This window comes from Papio anubis, chromosome 5 (assembly GCF_008728515.1).
Source record: "Papio anubis isolate 15944 chromosome 5, Panubis1.0, whole genome shotgun sequence".
Lineage (NCBI taxonomy): Eukaryota > Metazoa > Chordata > Mammalia > Primates > Cercopithecidae > Papio > Papio anubis.
In genome coordinates this window covers 9,773,337-9,793,698 of record NC_044980.1, presented here as the reverse complement: position 1 = coordinate 9,793,698, position 20,362 = coordinate 9,773,337, and the positions used below count along the sequence as shown (strand labels likewise).

Sequence of the window (20,362 nt, the reverse complement as noted above, 5' to 3'; positions counted from 1 at the left end):
TCAGCAACCCAACCGAAGAGCACAGCCCTTGTGCTTTCTCCCGGGCTCTGCCCCCAGGACCCCAAGCAAGATTCCAGCCTCTCTGAAGCACCATTTCTTCCTCCATAAAATGGAACATCGCCTGCCAAAGGAACTCAGATGAGCGAATGATTTATGTGGAAGTGCTTTGTGTGATAGTTAAATGCTAGAGACATAAGTGATCATTTTTCAGGAAAAAGAAAAATCCACTATCAAGTCAGAAAGTAAATCTTTAGGTAGATTTGAATGTATTGTACCGTCTGGTTGAATAAAGGACTCTCAGGTTACATTTAGATTGCTTACCTTAAAACTCTGTGTCTCTAAATCATATACAGAAGACAAGCTAAAACTTGAGGCAGCTAAGCCCTTTAAAATGAGGGGACTGGGCTTGGGGCCAAGATTACATGCCCTGTACGGCCCTCGTTCCAAGTCTGGTTCCCAGCACTTATCACTGTGCTACCCTCAGGCAAATGACCGGCCCTTTCTGATTTACCCTTCTAATCTGTGAAATGGACAGCTCCTGCCTCACAGGACCAAGAGAGTTAGATACAGCACTTCTAAGGGGAGCACCTAACTCAGCAGCTGGTCCATAGTACATAGTGGTGATTGGCAAACAGTAACTTTTATCACCTGAGATCATTTCTGTCCTTTAGGGAAAATAGAGCCCCAGTGGCTTATTAAAGGCCACGTGTCCCTGCCTTGTGTGTACACACTTCCCACTGATAGAGTACATTTACATGAAGAGGAGACAGCATTTGCAGAGGATAACTTGAGTAGACTTCCATGAACGCAGGTCAAAACTAACATGAAAATGATTCTGTTACATACAACTCTCCAGTAATGCCTTTGCTGCCATTTTTATTACTTTCAGCGGGATCAGAGACTTGACCAGATTCCCAGTTTCACTACTACTCCGCGCACAGGGGTGTGTGTGTGTGTGTGTGTGTGCATGTTTCTCCCCATCCCAGAATGCAACTGCGTGGTAACTAAGCTGACCCTAATCCCTACCAGGATGCTTGGGAAGGAAGAGGCTGACCAGTCAGATGCACATCGGACCCCTCGCTGTTGCACAGAATCCTATTTTGGGGTGAAGAAGGGCACTGCATTTTTCCAAGAGTGCAGAAGCTCCCCCAGGGTTAAAGGAAGAAGGGTAAGGACCCCACAAAACTAGCTATGGTGAGCCAGGCTGGAGCAGGGCAGCAGATACAAATGACTTTGTCCACAGGTTGCCTATCAGTAGCAATCCTGTTTGAAGATTATTAACAGTCGGTCCTTTTGGGACACCCGGATTCATTTTCTGGCTGACCTGCTCTCTGTAGCCCAGGAGAAAGTATTATTGCAATATCGGTGTCCTGTGGGGACTGAGTAGGTACATGTGGGGTGTCACATACAGTTCTAGGCAAAACTCTAGAAACCACACTGGAATGCAGTTGGGAGAATAGCTGAGAGAGTGAAGGAATTTGAAATCATGCCTTTGAGTCTGGGAAAGGGATGTTCTGGGGGTTTGTGGTAACCTTCTTCAAATATCAAAGGGCTGTCCTGTGGAAGAGTCGTTAGACTTGGGATGGGCGCTGGACTAAGTGCAAGAAGACAGAATCCGGGCCCCTGGGAGACATCCAGGAGGCCCCCACTGAAGGCCCTCAAGCTCTTGACTGCAAAAGGATGAAGGTGTAGATTGCAGCAGCCGTCTGTCTGGTAGGGAACCTCCTGTCCAGCCCTAACTCACAGAGCGCGTCGCTTTACCCCTCTCAGAACTGGCGCAGAAACCACGGTGTCAGAGCCCCGCGATGGCGAGGGAGGGTGTAAAGCCTTAGAACACAAACAAACGTTAAGTCTTCTCAATTTTTATATGAGTTACGTGTTGGGATGGAAGTAATTTGAATATATTGAGTTAAATAGTTGCTGTATGGGAGTTTAGGGAAGTTTTAAAACTATGAATTTGGGTTTCTCCGCCCTTTCCACATTCCTTTAAAGATGAGACCATCAAGCTCAGTGTTGATGAGATCTGCATTCCGCAGGGTTACTCCGTCACTGAGCGTCTCTGGCACTTCATCCTGCCTGTCTGCAGTCTCCACAGAGTGCCAATACGGTGTAAATCTTCTTCATTAAGAAAATTTAGAAAATAAGAAATAGTGAACTTTTGTTAAGGACAAAGGGTCCTTTTCAGAGTTTGATGTGGTCCTTACCAGATGGACAAGAGAGACCCACGTGCACGCACAGCAGGTGGCTGCTTAGTCTGGGTGTGAAAAAGCTGCAGTTTCTGCTAGTGTATAGGAAGTGTTATCTGGATTCTAATCCTGGCTAATTCTGCCTGGCTTGCAGTTCCTTTACATTTAAATAAGTGTGATTTTTGAAGTCTGGAAAGGCCTGAGGATACGGGGCAGGCAGGGTTGATAGTTTTCACTCTCTCTGTTTCCTGAGAGAAAATAATGTTGCATCTTCAAAACAGCATCTGTCAGAATGATTTTCATCAGATCAAATAAATCCTCAAAGCAGCTGTCATACTGTATAGACTTGAGAAATGCAGGTTATACTTTGCATGGAAGCCTAATGGCATTTAAAATAGGCGGGTTTTGCCTGTACAGCCTTACACCCAGACTCTTGACCGGGGTTTCTCGCTTGTGAGATTTTGTTCGAGCTACCATATCTCAAAGAGTTTAGTAACTGTTTTTACTATATGAACATCATAAATAATTATTTGCCAATTTAAGTTACTGTTAATTATAGTTGGAAAAAAGGATTGGGCTCTGAAGCCTTTGGGCCAAACGTGATGGAAACCTTCAGCAGCATACGCTGCGTCACGGGGCAAGTGACGTGAAGATACATATCGCCGCTAGACATCTTGGAAGAGGCCTGCCTTTTGCCATCTTTTCATGGGCAGCTGCCATATGTCCTTACAGCCAATTATGGCCTTTTCAGTTTTAGAGGAGAGAAGACTTTTCGGGGAGGACTTTTGGTTCATAAAGACTTTTAATGATTAATGATCAATACAGATTGATACTTACTATTCTGCGGCAGGGAAGCTTATTCTTAAAAATTAGTTGCTAAATCTAAACCACAGTACAATACCTCTTCACACTCATTAGAATAGAGCCTTTATCCAAAAAAAAACAAAATAAAACAGAAAACAACAAGTGTTGGCAGGGATATGGGGAAATAGGAACTCGTATCCATTGCTGGTGGGAATCTAAAATGCAACAGCCGCTGTGGAAAACAGGGTGGTGATTCCTCAAAAAGTTAAACACAGAATTACCATATAACCCAGCAATTCCACTTCTGAGTTACACACAAAATAATTGAAAGTAGAAACTCGAGCACATATTTATACACCCACGTCCATAGCTGCACCATTCGCAGCAGTCCAGGTGTCCATCAGCAGACAAATGCATAAGCAGAATGTGGTCTGTCCGTACAGTGGAATGTTATTCAGCCTCAAAACGGAATTCCCACACATGCTGCCACATAAATGAACCCTGACAATACTATACTAGATGGAATAAGCCAGACACAAAAAGACAAGTACTGTATGATTCCACTTAACCTGAGATCCCTAAGATAGTTAAACGCATGGTGATGGCCAGGGGCTGGGAGGAGGAGAGAATGGGGAGCTAGTGTTTAACGGGGACAGACTTTCTGTTGGGAATGATGAAAAAGTTCTGGAAATAGATAAAGGTGATGATAGCATAATATTATGAATATACTTAATGCCACTGAGCTGTATAGTTAAAAATGGCTAAAATGGTAATATTGTTTGTAATTAGTTGCTGAGCTGGCTGGGGTTTCCAAACGAAGTTAGAAGGGAGGGAGAGCTTGGACTGTCTTTAGCGATAACATTTGCCTGGAGCAGACCGGAGCTAAAGGAGACCCTTCAGTCTGGTGTCCTGTCACTTCCCACCGAGTCGCCTCTTGGGGCACGATAAGACTTTCTCATGAAATACAATTCTTGAATATTGTGTAAAAAGTGCAGTCTTAAAGCAAGGACCTCACCTGCGGAAGTGCTGGATACACAGGGTTCTTTCTTTCAGTGCCTTATTTCTTACCGGCACCAAACAGGTGGGGGCGCTGAAGAACAGCAGTGCAGGATGAAGTCTCAGGTCTTCATGTTGCTCCTCCCCAGGTTAATTGGGTGGAATGCACACTGTTATGGTTGTGCCCCCAAAAGACTGCTCTGACCTAAGCTCTGACCTAAGCCACTGAGTGACTTTCCCTGTTCCTGCTCCTCAGCTCGGAGTCAGCCCTCAAGGTGTGCACGAGGGCAAGTTCACGGCCTTTCCGTCCTGAGTCCCTTTGACTGCAGCGCCAGACCCTCAGTCTTGCCATCACTCAGCCAAGTCGCCAGCACCACATCCAGCAGAATGACTGGCCACTTTGTATAGGATGTAGCACAAAGCACACCAACCCCTGGCTCATCGCTGCACCCGGCAGGCCTCACCTCACCCCACACCACCCGATGGCTGGCAGAGGCACATTTCTTATGCTGAGCCTAGCATGATTTTCACTGACATGCCCTGTCTTTATGAGCAGAATCCAGCAAGCCACTAAAGCTCAGCAGATTCAGTCATGGCTCACCACGAAGGATCTATCCCCATAAAATTTGGGGTTTTGCAAGGACAGTGCCATCTGTGAATGCCTCCCGTGGACTCTTAGAATCTGCAACCTGCAACCACGGCCCTGGACGCTCCTGGAATGAGCTGGGACTGTGGGGGAAGCGTCATTCTTACTCCTGGGGGTCTCCTTTAGCCCCCAGAGTCTCCATGGCCATTCAGCAGTTGTGATGGGACAGTGTCCTTGAGCAGCTCATGTGGGAGTGAGGTGCTAAATGTGGGTTTAGGAAAGGAAACAGCGTGAACTGGGAGTCAGAGGCTGGGTTCTAGGCCTCAGCTTCCCTGTGTGTTTTCCAGCACTCAGACTAGAGCAGAGTGGTCATGATCTTGTATCATCACTGTTCATACACATTTCCCCTGGGACATACTCGAGGCCTGGAACGCCACCCTTGTCGTGATCAATGCAGGAGACGCCCAGAGGACATCATCTCTGAGGAGCACCGAGGGCAGGGAGGAAGGGTGGGACTGTGGCAGGTCCCTGGGTTCCAGACATCCGTCATCAGTGCACACAGGGGACCAGTGCTGGAAACAGACTCCTGATAGCCAGGTCCCCAGAGAGCCTCACGTGGTAGCTACTACATAGTGGGACTGGGCTCAACCAAGGAGCCTGTCAGGAACACCCAACATGGAGGCCTCTCCAGGCTGGCACCCTGCTGCTGTACAGCACCTCTGCGTCCAGAGTTCCATCCACCTCTGCAAAGGGTGGCCTACTCACAGCGTAGACCACCCTCATTGCTGGGATCTCCTTTAGCCCCCAGAGTCTCCATGGCCCTTCAGCAGTTGTGATGGGACAGTAATTCTGTGCGTGTGTCAGTCTTTATAAATACACACATACAGTAATACAGAATTACAAGTGATTTTAACTTTTTTTGCTTGTCTGCTTTTCAATAATGAATATGTACAGGCAGACCTCAGAGATATTGCAGGGTCTGCTCCAGACCACCATAATAAAGCTAAATATTGCGATAAAGTGAGTCCCACAAACTTTTTGGTTTCACAGTGCACATAAAAGTTTTGTTTACACTCCATTGTAGCCTATTACGTGTACAGTAGCATTACGTCTAGCATTACATCTAAAAAACAATGTGCATACCTTAATTTAAAATTAAAAAACAATTAAAAATTCTGTATGCTGATGATCATCTGAGCCTTCAGTGAGGCTCAGTTTTTTGCTGGTGGAGGGTCTTGCCTCAGTGTTGATGGCCGCTGACTGATTGGGCTGGTGGTTACGAAAGGTTGAAGTGGCTGTGGCAGTTTCTTAAAATAAGACAACAGGTCGGGTGTGGTGGTTCACGCCTGCAATCCTAGCACTTTGGGAGGTCGAGGCGGGTAGATCACTTGAGGCCAGGAGTTCAAGACCAGCCTGGCAAACATGGTGAAACCCCATCTCTACTAAAAATATAAAAATTAGCCAGCCATGGTGGTGTGCGCCTGTAATCCCAGCTACTCTGGAGGCTGAGGCATGAGAATCTTTTGAACCTGGGAGGTGGAGGTTGCAGTGAGCAGACATCGCACCACTGTATTCCAGCCTGGGCAACAGAGTGAGACTCTCTCCCTCTCTCAAAAAAAAAAGACAACAATGAAGTTTGTGAGAGAGATCAACTCTTCCTTTCAGGAAAGGTTTCTCTGCAGCATACGATGCTGTTTGATGGCATTGTACCCATGGTAGAACTTCTTTCCAAAATGGAGTCAGTCATCTCAAACCCTGCCACTGCTTTATCAATTAAATTTATGTAATATTCTATATCCTTTTTTGTTATTTCAACAGTGTTTACAGCATCTTCACCAGGTGTAGATTCCAGCTCAAGAAACCACTTTCTTTGCTCATCCATGAGAAGCAACTCCTCATCCTTGAGGAGTTTAATCACTAGATTGCAGCCATTCAGTTCCATCTTCAGGTCCACTTCTAATCCTCGTTCTCTTGCTGTTTTCACCACATCTGCAGTTACTTCCTCCAGTGAAGTCCTGAACCCCTTCAAAGTCACCCATGAGGGTTGGAATCAGCTTCTTCCAAACTCCTGTTAATATTGATATTTTGACCTCCTCCCATGAATCATGAGTGTTCTTAGTGGCATCTAAATTCTTTCCAGAAGGTTTTCAATTTACTTTGCCCAAATCCACCAGTGGAATTACTTATTTCTTTAATAAGACTTGAAAGTTGAAATTACTTCTTGATCCATGGGTTGCAGAATGAATGTTGTCTTAACAGATATGAAAACAACATTAATCTCCTCTCCTTGTATACTTGGTCTTGGGTGGCCAGGAGCATTATAAATCAGCAGTAATACTTCGAAAGGAATCTTTTTTTTGAGCAGTAGGTCTCAACAGTGGGCTTAAAATAAGCAGTAAACCTTGATGTAAACTGATGTGCCGCCATCCAGGCTCTGTCATCCCATGTATAGAGCACACACACAGTAGATTTTACATAATTCCCAAGGGCCCTAGGATGTTTGGAATGGTAAATGAGCATTGGCTTCAAATTAAAGTCATCAGCTGCATTAGTTCCTAATAAGAGTCAGCTGTCCTTGGAAGCTTTGAAACCAGTCATTGACCTCCCCTCTCTAGCTATGAAAGTCCTAGAGTACATCTTTTTCCAATAAAAGGCTGTTTTGTCAACATTGGAAATCTGTTGTTTAGTGTAGCCACTTTCATCAATGATCTTAGCTAAATCTTCTAGAGAACTTGCTGCAACTTCTTCATCAGCAGTTGCTGCTTCACCTTGCACTTTTGTCTTCTGGAGATGGCTTCTTTCCTTAAACTTCATGAACCAATCTCTGCTAGTTTCCAGCTTTTCTTCTGCAGCTTCCTCACCTCTCTTAGCCTTCATAGAACTGAAGGGAGTTAGGGCCTCGCTCTAGATTAGACTTTGGCTTAAGGGAATGTTGTGGCTTGTCTTCTATCCAGACCACTCGAACTTTCTCCATATCCACAATAATGCTCTTTTACTTCCTTGTCACTCACCCTAGTGCTCACTGGAGTAGCATTTTTAATTTTCTCCAAGAACTCTTCCTTTGCATTCACAACTTGGCTATTTGGTAGAAGAGACCAGCCTGTCTGAGCTTCCAACTTGTCTTCCTCACTAAGCTTGGTCACTTCTAGCTTTTGATTGAAAGTGACAGACATGCGACTCTTCCTTTCACTTGAACACTTCTAGGCCATTGTAGACAATTGTAGAGTTGCTAGTTGTCCTAATTTCAATATTGCTATGTCTCAGGGAGTAGGAAGGCCTGAAGAGAAGGAGAGAGACAGGGAATGGCTGGTCAGTAGAACTGTCAAAACACATGCGACAAGTGTTGATTAAGTTTACCATCTTATATGGGCACAGTTCGTGGTGCCCCAAAACAATTACAATAGTAACATCAAAGATCAATGACCGCAGAGCACCATAACAGACATAATAGTAATGAAGATGGACGCCCATAGACCTGCTTATGCAGAGTTGCCACAAACCTTCAATTCCTAAAGAAACACATTACCTGTGAACTGCAATAAGCCGATGCCATAAAACAAGGTACTTGTGTGTGTGTGTGTGTGTGTGTGTGTGTGTGTGTGTGTAGAGGGGAGGGTGTTTACCTATATATGTACATAATTACTCAAGCTTCCTCAGCCACCTTTTAGGGCTCAGTTTGATGGGGAAGCTAATTCCCTTTATTATGCATGTATTCTTACTAGATTGACTCTCTATGGATGAAATTTTTATCAAGTTTCTGGAGTGGGGTGATCTCCTGTATTTCCGCCTTTCAGAGCCTCGACAGATTAAAAAGCAAGTAAGACATGGAGACAGTGAAAGCCACTGTGCACTCCTGCTGTGGAAAGACGGCTGTGCCTTGTTGAAGATGATAGTATATGATTCGCTACCAGAGTGGGGCCATCCCTGCTTAAGGCTGTTCATAGATGTTTAAAAGAACATTCCAAAGGACTTTAAGAAACTTTGTGCTGCTATTTCTGTATTCCTTTCCAAATCTTTTATAAAATGTTAGAATTCAGACCACAGTTCCCGAGCTTTGGATGCAAACTCCTTGGCCTGAATCCCTGGAAGCCCTCCCCTGTTAGTGGCATCAGGCACCACAGCAGGGTATGCTTTAAGAATCAAAATGAATTCAGTTATACCACGTGGTGGGGCTTAAACTGGAGCTGAGCTTACTCATCTCTGGCCGGCTATTAATCCTATAGCTAAATCATATACGTAAAGGAAGGGGAAGAAAATCCAACCTTGGTAACCATACAACAAACACTAAATAAAACCAAGGTCATGTATGGGGTATCTCTGTGCTGCTTCGTAAAACTTGAAATTTCTTAATCTCGCGAAGTAACAGAAATTACTTGGGGGAATTTCAGGTGCTTTTGGTAAACTCTTTGGGGAAGTAAACAGTCAGTGAACTTTCTGAATGCTGGGACTTTTGCCTGCAGCAAAACAAAACTAAGACAAGTGGATTCCTTAAAAAGACCACCAGCAGCAGAGGAGAAGTAGAGCTGGGAAGAGACAGGCTGGGGAGCTCAAGGGATAAATTCTACCCCCTCTGCCCAGCAGGGCTGGCCTTAAGCAAAACTGAGCCAAGAGGGAGATGCTTCTTCTCCACCCACCTCCGTGAGTGGTCCAGATCGATCGTGCTGTCCCAGCTGGGCTGACCTTGTATTCACCTCCTGCTCTTGGGTGCCTGTACCTCTTGGTGGAGGCATTTTGGAAGTGCACACACCTTATCTACTACCTTAAACTGTGTCCTGATGTTTTTAAATTTTGGCACATGTAGCCATCAAAAATAAATGTACAGAAGAGTATCTAATAACATGGAGAGATGCTTACCATAGTCTTAGTTCAGAAGGCAGATTACAAAACAGTGTGACTATTTTTGTAAGAAAAAAGTTAAGAAGAAGACAAGCACGTACATCTATGCATAGAAGGAAAGCCTGGAAGGATAGCGCCGTGTTAACAGCCGTGTTTCCAGGTGGTGGACCTGCTGGTGATTTGAGCCTGTTTGGGCTTCTCTGTTTTTTCACACTGGGCTGTATTGCTTTGGTACTGTATCCGTTCCCTCAATACTCCACAGTGTGGGTGAGCTCAGTGTGAGTTAACATGTCAAGAGGTGACAAGTTTCCCAAGGACCTTATGTTTGTAATGCTCGGGGATTGATGGGGGATGGGAGGTTTGTGTTGGCTCTGGAATCTGCCTTGTGAGGATGCTGGAAGGGGAAGCCCAGGGTTGAGGAGGCAGTGAGAAAGTCTCCAAGTCCACGCCATGTAAAACTACTTCTCCCCTGCTTTAGTGAAGCGCCTGTTTCATGATCTCATTAAATCAAAAGAATTGGGCTTGCCCACAGTTAAAAGTGTTGATTTAACCAAAAAACAAAAATAGGCTAGGCACGGGGGCTCATGCCTGTAATCCCAGCACATTGGGAGGCCAAGGTGGAAGGTTGGCTTGAGACCAGGAGTTCAAGACTAGTTTGGGCAACATAGCAAGACCCTGCCTCTGCAAAGATAAAACAATTAGCCGGGTGTGATGATGCACGCCTGTTGTCCCAGCTACTCGGGAGACTGAGGCAAGAGGATCACTTGAGTCTAGGAGTGGAGGCTGCTGTGAGCTATGATCGTGGCTCTGCATTTCAGCCTGGGTGACAGAGACCCTGTCTCTAAAAAAACTACAAATAGAAAGTGCTTGTAGGCAATTCACTTGCAGTTGGCTGCAGTCTCTTTCTCTCTCGTACTCGGGGCTGAACTAGCCTCAGGAGAAGGAGGCTCCCGAGCCCCGTAGTGTGGTCATTACAACAAATAATGCAGAGGAAGAGGTTCGCTCCCCATTCCGCCTCCACGCCCTCCAGCCTGGCTCTGCCACTGTGTCCCCTTTTTTGGACTGTTTTGTTAAATCTGCCTTTTCCCTTCTTGTTTTCCAGTCCACCTAAACCCACTGTGTTCATCTCTGGGGTCATTGCCCGGGTAAGTCTGGGAGCGTCTGCAGTGGGTTTGAGGCCTTTGCATGGCAGCATGGAGTCTCCTGGTTCCTTCTGGTTTTATTAAACTCTACCTGGAATAACCCAGCACCACTGCTCATCTCATCTGTGGCCATGGCTCTCTTGGTTGCCACATTTCCCCAGAGGGTGCTTCTGCAGACCCCAGGCCAGACGCACAGTTTGGGTCACATCCTTTACCTTTCCAGAGCCGCCCTTTGGTGAGACCCAACATTGTGACTTAAGCACAGGCCTCCCACCAGTAAACCATCAGCGAACCCCCGCCAGCGAACCCCCACAGTATTGCCGTCCACAGGGCTGCTGTTCTCAGGACATTCAGTTTCTTATCAGAGGATGCCTGAAGAAAGTGCCAGCGTTGGGGACAGCCCACTGTTGGTGGAGCTGTGACCACAGCCAGCCAACCTGCCAGCCAGAGAAGTGTGGCTCCAGCCTGCTCATGTGGGCCCCACTCTGGCCACGCCCACAGTTGGCACGAAGCCCATTGATCCCTCTGGAAAATAGCGGGTCCCTCATGAGACTGGGCAGGCCGAACCTGGCTCTGTCTCGTAGGCGCCCTATGCATTTCCTTCCCGGCCAGCGCCCCAGGCCTAGCTCACAGCTGTGGTGGCACATCTGAACTTAAGATCCTGGATTTGGTTCTGTCCTGCCCCTAATGTAAATAGTCACAAATACAAATGTAGCAGAAGAAAGCCCCAGGCATCCAAGTCAGTTCTGTGGGAGTCGCGTGTTCCTGTGTCTCACGGCATGGGGCAGAGCCAGTGAGCATTCTTGCTGTCCTGCCAGCGTGTGGGCCTCAGTGCCACCTGCCATTCCCCGGTTCTGATGGCCTGGGCCCCCCACCACCCAGAGGGGACAGGCTTCCACCTTCCTTTACCCATTCACAGTCCATGCCCGCCCTGCACGGACACTGGTGGGTGCTGGCCTGGGGCTTCCTCACACATGAATCCCATGCTTCCCACAGGGAAGCTGGTGGGCGCTGGCCTGGTGCTTCCTCACATACAAACCCCATGCTTCCCGCAGGGACGCTGGTGGGCATTGACCTGGCTCTTCCTCACATACAAACCCACTGCTTCCTGCAGAGATGCTGTTGGGTGCTGGCCTGGGGACTGCCTCACCCATGAACCCCATGCATCCTGCAGAAACGCTGGTGGGCACTGGCCTGGGGCTTCCTCATCCATGAACCCCATGCTTCTTGTTGATCAACCTGAGCTTTCTGTGTATCCTGACAGGGTGACAAAGATTTCCCCCCGGCGGCCGCGCAGGTGGCTCACCAGAAGCCGCATGCCTCCATGGACAAGCATCCTTCCCCAAGAACCCAGCACATCCAGCAGCCACGCAAGTGAGCCTGGACCCCACCAGCCTCCCCCGCGGCCCCGGCTCTTCTGTACTTGGTATTTCCCTGACAGAGAAAACCAGCACTTTCTCCCAAATCCTGCTCTGCTGGGAAATCTAAGGCAAAACCAAGTGCTCTGTCGTTTGCCTTACATTTCCGTATTTAAAACTAGAAACCGCTCCAGCCCAAACCTTGTTTATGGGGAGTCCGGTTGAATGTCGTTTGAGGATGATTGTGCCCCTAGAGGTGCCATTAGCAGAATTTGCCAAGATCTGAGAAAAACTTTTAGCTTTAGTTCTATTTCAGCAGTCGCCTGACGTCCTTGTCTGTGGTCTTAAAAACAAGAAGGCACACATTTGAGAGGATGAGATTAAGGTTAGGGGAGAAGCTCGGCCATTGCACGCTTTTTAGTATTGGGACAGTAAAATCTTAACACCTGCGGGAAAGTAAGAAATAAGGGAATGAGTTTGGGCGGCCCCTCAGAAAGACCGTTAGAGGCAGGGAAGAGCAACGCCAAATTTCCCTCCCTTGTGAGATGGGGGATCCTGTGCAGGCTGAGGAGGCACCCATGAGAAAAGCCAAAAAAGCTGAGCGAGACTCCGTCTCAAAAAAAAAAAAAAAAATAAAAAATAAAAGCATGCATCTTAGAAATAGCTCCTCAATTCCAAGAGTCAACATGCCAAAACATGAGGCTGGAGGCAGGTAGCTCCAAGGGCGGACTTCTGGTATGAGATCTCGGCATGGCAAGCCCAGCATCGCCTCAGCCTAGACAGGCTCCACCAGGAGATCAAGCAAAGCTGGCCTTAAGGAATCACCTCCTGAGCCACTTCAGAGTTCTGGGAGTGGCCACGGACCAGGGTGGAGGAATAGACTTCTACTTCATTCTGGGACACTTGAGCCAGGGAGTTGAAAGCTTGGAAAGAGCAGATAAGAAACCTGCCCCTTGTCTCCCTAGGGACGTGAGACACCACATTCCATTTGTGCTAGAAAAACCTGTCCACTGATGGGTCTAACTGTTCCAAACACCTCCCACCCCATGTGCACAGCTGCCTGGGCCCGTCATCACTTGGGTGCGTCACGTTGTCCTCCGATTTTTAGATGAATTTCCTGTCTAGAGATGTCCTAGTCTGCTCACTGGCTGGTGGCAGTAGAGTACCCTGCATCTCCGAAAAGCCAGAGGGTTCGCCTAGTCAGATGAAACTCCAGAACAGTGCTTGCAGAGGGCCTGACCGTCCTGCTCACCCACAGCCAATCTGCTGCAGGCCAGCAACCATGCCGTGAGCACCTGCCAACCACCAGCCTTTCTGGTACTGTTCAGTTCACATCTGCCTGCTGGTGAGGGCAGAGGCAGACCTGGTCAGACCCAGCGCCCATCCTCCCTGAGGGAGCACAGCACAGCCTCACACTTGAAAGGCAGTGTTTGGTTTCCCATCTAATCAACTTAAGGGAAGCCGGCGTGTACCCTTCAAGACCCTGTCGCCACCTATTTCCTCATCAGTTTGGTATAAACTGAGGGTGGCTTTTAGAGACCCAAACTTGGTCAGCAGCGCTACCATGGAACACCCCAGCAAGCACCTCCCAGCCTGCCTTTTGGAGTAGCACCCAGGAGGGGATGCTGCGCTCCAGCAACACCAGGTCAGGCCCGTGCAGACCCCTGCCCCTGCCGCTGCAGAAATCCAGAAGCATGCTGAATGCTTCTCAGTCTTCAGCCGGATGGAGGGCTGTGATTTCCAGAGCTGTGCTTTTTATGTACTTTTAGCTAGATCTGGCATGCATCTGTGGGCTTTAGATCATTAAATCCAAACTGTTTGCCTAAGTGAGTTTATCAGTTGTTAACTTCAAGAATATTGATGATTTATAATAAAGCTCCTGCATTTCTCTCCAGCTTTGTTTTTTCTTGTAGATCAGAGATTCCCTTTTATATTTTACCGGGGTTGCCAGATGGTTTCAATAGAAGTACAAATACCCATACATGTGTACATGGTGGGCGTTTTCAAAACCTGTTTTCCAGATACAAAAGTCGAACTCTTGGACACTTGGTGACTCGAGTCTAATTATCTACTTAAAATGTCATAACATGGAAAAGCTTAATACCATTGATTAAAGCATATTACTTGGGCCCAGCAGCTGGCCTGTGCCAGGTAGGCCCTTTGGGAACAGATGTAAGAGAGAATGATTAATAGTAAGCCCAGGGGTGACGGTGAGCAGCTTTTGATGTACAAGACGTTTGCCTTAATCAGAAGGTCTCCTGTAACCCTTGTGAGAAAATAATCACAACTATTACACTGGCGATCCAGAATCAAATCGGAATTTGAGTGGGAGGGGCCTGAGGTTTTCTCACCCAGGGCTGTATTTGTCAGAGAGCACCAGAGGGAGCACCAGGGGCCGCATTCACAGCCCCAGCTTGGGTGTAGCTGGAGTCTACACCTCCAACAACCCTGGCCTTGTCGGGTGTTGCCTCTGAAGCTGCTGCTTGTATTCCTGCCTCCTGTCTCCCATGCTAAGCTGAGGAAAGGAACGAGGGGCATACTCATTTTCTGTCACTGGGCAGAGTCCATTCTCAGTAAATATATGGTGGTTGCCAGAAATGCCAAGCATCCAACAAGCATGGAACAGAACCACCCCCAGGGCTCTCCACATCATTCCTGAACATCATTATCCAGTGTCAGTTTTCTATTGCTGCCTTAACAGAGTCACAAATTAAGCCACAAACTGTGTGGCTTAAAACAACGGGAGTGTGTTCTCTCACAGTTCTGGAGAGGTTTGAAATCAGTGTGTTGGCCACGCCACACTCCCTCGGCAGGCCCAGTGGGACTTTCTGGCCTCTCCCAGCTCCTGGCGGCTCCTGACGGCTGTGGCCATCCTTGGTGTCCCTTGGCTTGTGGGCAGCATCACTCCGGTCTCTGACTCTGCCGTCACATGGCCATTCCCTGTCTGTGTGTCTGTCTCCAAATCTCCCTTGTTTTCTGAGGACACCAGTCATTAGATGAATGCCCACCCTATTCCAGTATGACCTCATCTTCCCTGATTACATCTGCAGAGACTCTGTTTCCAATTAAGGTCACATTCAGAGGCACTGGGATTTAGGACTTCAATGTATCTTTTGGGGGAACGTCATTCACCCAAGAACATCACCTATGTGCCGAAAAGCCAGAAACCTCACTCCCAGCTCACACCATTTGAAGAACAGTTCACTTAGTGCATTGCTTTTCTGCAAAAACTTTGCTGGGAGAACCTTTACCTGCTGCAGGTTTCCTGATACAGCATCTCTGGCCATGCAGCATCCCAAGCCTGGCTGCAGGAAGAACAGAGAAAAGACTGGAAGCAGAGACATAAAGGGACAGGACCCTCGGCTGCAGAGGCTGCCTGTCCCTGGGTCCAGTGGCTGTGGGATCACTTGTTGTCAGATGTGTCCTCAGCCCAGAGAGTCACAGTGTTGCCACTGTGCTCCATGGATGGTGGTTATACTATTTCACAGGAGGAAAGACTGAAGCTCAGGGTCCAGTGTCAAAGCCACTGTTAGTAGATGACCAATAAGCACATCAAAAGATGCTCAACGTCTTTAGTCACCAGGGAGATGCAGATCAAAGCCACAATGAAATACCACTTCACCAAGATGGCTAGAACCAGAAAGTCAATGACACAAAGGTACTGACAGGAATGCAGAGAAATTGGAACTCGTACAATGCTGTTGGGAGTGCAAAATGTGCAGCCACTTGGGAAAACAGTCCCATGTGAAAAAACAGTGAGAAAAATAGTTCCTCAAGTGAGAAAAGTTCCCCATACAATTAAACACAGAGTTATATGACCCAGCAATCCACTCCTAGGTATATACACCCAAGAAAAATGAAACGACATGTCCATGCAAAAACGTGTAAACATGATTATAGCAGCATTATTCATAATAGCCGAAAGGAAGAAACAACACAAATGTCCATCCAGTGAAGAATGAATGAACAAGATGTATAGCCACATAGTGGAGTACTACTCAGCCATGAAAAGGAATGAAGGACTGATAACACACAACAACATGGATAAACTTTGAAAACATCATGCTAAGTGAAAGAAGCCAGTCACCAAAGATCACATGTGTGATGTCATTCATATGAAATGTCCAGAACAGAGAAATCTATAGAGACAGTGCTTGCTTAGGGCTGGTATGGGCAGGGGGAATAGGAAAGTGATGGCCAAAGGGTACAGAGTCTCTTCTTGAGGTGATGAAAATATTCTAAAATCAACCATGTGAATACTTGCACATACCCATGAATATGCTTTTTAAAAGCCATTGAACTGGACACTTTAGGCTAGCCCATGGAGAGGGCAGCTTGCGGTTCTGAGGCAGGCAAGAAAGACTGGCAGTCAGAAACTCAGGGGAGCCAGTCAGCAGGACAGCAAGGAGCCATGTGAGGAAAGTCGAAGAAATGAGAAGACCTGGAAGGGTCAGTGTGGATGCTGAGACCCCAGAGACTACGAAACTGATACTGAAATCCTCAGGGAAGCAGCACATCCCAGGAGTGATTAGATGATAGCAGTCAGGACCAGGAAAGGGTGCGCTTAAACAGAAGGCACAAAACACGGAGAAAGGAGACCTGTGAGGAGGACAAGTGCTGACCTAAAAACCCCCACAGGGAGCAAGAAACTCTGCTCAGCTGCTGCCCCTGGATTAGGGACACAGTGTGGGGGACAAGCTGTCCTTTGCTGCGCAGAGCCGGGGAAGACAGGGTCATGAGCACATATGTGCCTTAATGGCCAGGTGGTGAATGGCAGGCTTGAGGAAGGGCGAGGGGGGATGGCACTGCACTGGGGCAAGCACAGGCTCTAGAGTCACCGCTGCACAGGCTCAAACCTCAGCCCTGCCGGAGCGAGAGGCTCCTCCATCAGCGTCTGGACCCCACCTACCCAATTGCAACTCTGCACTCGCGGAGCTTTGTGAGCATGAAAAAAAGTCATACACGCTAACCTCATGGTTAATACAGATGCTCAGTAAATGAGAGGCATTACTGGCATCACAAGGACAGGGGTCCCAGCATGGACAAAGGGTGCTAGAGGGGTACAGAGGTTTGCAGTTTGCAAGAAGATTCCAGAAAGGGATGGTTGGATCAATGCCACTCAAGATTGTGTTCAGGAACAATGAGATGGAGAGGAGGCCAGGGGCCCAGGTAAGTGTTGGCGGAGCAGGGATGGGCAGAAGGGTGCTGGGCCCTAAGGACCCTGCAGGGGCCACCTGTCACCCAGAGGTCAGCAGCGCATGCGTGCCTCTGGTTCCTGCATGCCATCCATCGCAGTCTTTGTTTGGGCTCAGGTGGCCCCAGCACAAAGCGCAGCTCTTTGAATGTTTTCACTGAGAAATTCCTTCATAGTGTTTGTAAGTGTCACTGGAATGATCCAAGACTGGAGGGGTTACCAGGAGGAGCACATCGTTTTCCAGTGCCCCTGACTCATTCATCTGCTGCCCCATGGACCACAAGTCCTGAGCTCTCCCCTGCGACCACCCGAGAAGCAAGCAGCCCCTCCCCACACCTGCAATATGTCCCTGGGACACCCCTCTTGCCCCGCCCTGACCCAGAGGCCAGGTCCCTGGGGCCGCCCCCTCTCTCAGCAGGCCCCTCCTAGAGGGAGAGGATCCCTGGGACATTTGCTTTCTGGGTCCAGGCAGGAAGGAGAACTGGGACCCTATTCAAATGTGTCCTGGAGTTCTGACATTTTGACACCATTTCAAAGAACCTCCTCAGCTCCAGTTCAAACTAGAACCAGCCCCTGATGGAGCCAGTGCCTGGACCGCAGAACGCAGAAGCTCAGGCGGGGCTCAGGTTCAGGCGCCTCCTGCCACTTACTAGGTTTGGGCACCAGGTGACCCCCCGTGTGTGTATCAGGAAGCTACAGGGTGCGATGTGCCCATGGCTTAGACAGGAACCTGGCCAAGGAGACCGTGGAATGACCACCAGCCAAGTGGAGGGCGCAGGCCTGGATGAGCGCCATGCAGGCAGCCTGAGAAAGGGCAGGGATTGGGGGTGAGAGAGCAGAGCCATGGGGAGATATGGCCAGACCCAGCGGGTTTGTAATTCGTTGGTTATTGTTAAAGCATCTGCCACTGCCTCGGCAGCCCGTGCTATTCTGCAGTTCTGCAGCTTTTCTTATCTTCACAGCTGCTGTGCTGGTTAAATACTTCTTTTTACAAATCCAAAAGTAAACTTCTCTTTCCCTAAGACTTGGCATCCTGCTGGCCTCTGCAATATAAAAACAAAAACAAAACAAAACAAAAAAAACAGGCATTTTGTAACCCTCCCAGGAGGCGCCTGCAGCCATATGCGCCTGAAGAACGGGGAGGGAGGGAGGGAGTGGGTGGTGGTGGCGAACCATGAGGCTTTGCGAACTTGAGACATCCTCATCACAGTTGTATTCACCAGGTCCTCCAGAGAAATAGAACCAGTGGGGGTGTGTGTGTGTGCACGTGTTTATCCATGTGTACACACACATGCACACATATAGGAAGAGACTTATTTTAAGGAATTGGCTCATGCGATTATGGAGCCTAGCAAATCCCATATCTTCAGGGATGGCAGGAAGCTGGAGGCCCAGGAAGAGCTGGTGCTGCTGTTCAAGTCCGAAAGCTGTCTGCTGGCAGAAGTCCTTCTTGCTCAGGGAAGGTTGGTCTTCTGTTCATTCAGGCCTTCAACTGATTGGATGCGGCCCACCCACATAATGGAGTACAGTCCGCTTGACTCAGAAAGTCTACTGATTTAAATGTTAGTCTCATCCCAAAACGCCTTTACAGAACCATCTAAGATAATGTTCAACCACATATCTGGGTGTCATGACCCAGCTGAGTTGACACATAAAATTAGCTAATGTAAGTATTCATTGTGGCTGATTTTTCTCTTGTAGCAGGACGAGCCGCAGATAAAACCTCTCAGACACCAAGTTGTAGAAGGAAGAAGGGCTTTATTCAACTGGGAGCCTTGGCAAGCTACTGCCTTAAAATCCGAGCTCCCCGAGTGCACAAATTCTGTCCCTTTTAAGGACTCACAACACTGAAGATTTCATATGAAAGGGTTGTGATTGATTGAGCAATCTAGGGGACACATGACAGGGGTTTCATGCACTGATAGAAACAGAACAGGGCAGGGAGTTTCACAACGTTCTTCTATACAATGTCTGGAATTTATGAATAACATCAGTTTCTAAGTTATGAGTTGATTTTTAACTACTGGGTTTAGGCCAGGCAGACCCAGGCCTGGTTTTGGGCCCGGCACTGGGCTGCTTTCTTTGATTTTACTTCCTTGCTTTTTATTAAAACAGGTACTGAGTATAAAACAATATAAAACAATGTGAGAGGGTCTTTTTCTTTCCTCACTCTGGGTCGTTAAAGCATCTTGGATGTGTTTTTACTTCGACCTATCTGCAAATCTTTACAACCTTCTGTCTAGCATTTGCCTTGCTCTTCTAAACAGACTTTCTAAAATTCAATTAAGGGCATTCATGACAAGAGAAAATTATTTTCCCTCATCCTCCCCTTTAATCCTAACTATTTTCATAAATCCAACTGCCATGCTTTCAAAAAAATCTAATTTGTCAACTGGAAAAGCCCCAACATGGTCTGCTATAATGAACTAATAGAATCTGGAGGATTTGGAACTCTACCCAGAAGCCTGGAATGAGCTTTTGATTACATTTCGACATCACCATTCTGCACTGCCGAGGGTCACTTAAAAGAAAGACTCCAACGTTTTGTAGCATAAGGACTCAGTTTCCTGTGCAAGTCGCCAGAAACCCACTTGTGTTATTCTTTAAATAGGGATGTATTGAGAACATGGAATGTGTTTAGAGAGCTAATAATGATCTTCATTATTTCTAGGGCAATGATTGTCACCTGGGGGTGATGTTGCCCCCCAGGGAACATTTGACAGTGTCTGGAGGTTGCTAGTGGGTGGAGGCCAGAGATGCCACTAAAAATCTATCATAATGCAATTAAACAATCAAAAGCAAATTTCCCTCAACCTGGAATCCTGGAAAAAAAAAAAAAAAAATACATGTGTTTCAGTCATGACAGCACGTTTCGTGGAAGCAACTGAAGTAGCTCAAGCTTGTTTGTGTTTTCCAGTTCCTGGAGCAGAAAATAGTAAATTGCTGTGATGCAGATTTGCTCCTGGACGCAGTGGAAAATTTTAGATAAAGCAAATCTTTGCCTTCAGGGAGAGTGTTCAGTTGCTCTCCAGCTTAATGGTGGTTTTCTCAGTCACTGATACAAAAAAGAGCCAAGATCAATGCCCTCGGTGGCTTCCCAGCACAGCCACCTAGGGCAGGAAGGACAGTCACACTGGCTTTTGGCTCAGCTATTTAAATATTCTCAAAAACAGGTCTAGAAACCTCTTTGCAAACAATGGCAGCTGCTTTCCAAAATGAACCATGTGTGCCTCAGGCTGATTAACCTCCCAGTTATCAGT

The 20,362-nt window shown here is 47.5% G+C and overlaps 1 protein-coding gene across 2 annotated transcripts in view; it reads left to right on the top strand.

Annotated features, from left to right (window-relative positions):
* Window positions 1-13,802, top strand: part of DAP (death associated protein) — a 77,981-nt gene extending 64,179 nt beyond the window's left edge. The window contains exons 3-4 of one of the 2 annotated variants that reach the window (XM_003899502.4): window positions 10,511-10,553; window positions 11,815-13,802. In XM_003899502.4, the coding sequence (XP_003899551.1) occupies window positions 10,511-10,553; window positions 11,815-11,928 (157 nt within the window). In that variant the 3' untranslated portion in view covers window positions 11,929-13,802. Of the gene's footprint in view, window positions 1-1,029; window positions 1,169-10,510; window positions 10,554-11,814 lie in introns of those variants that run through there. The other variant, XM_017959448.3, reaches the window with a different exon arrangement.
* Window positions 13,803-20,362: the final 6,560 nt, after the last annotated feature.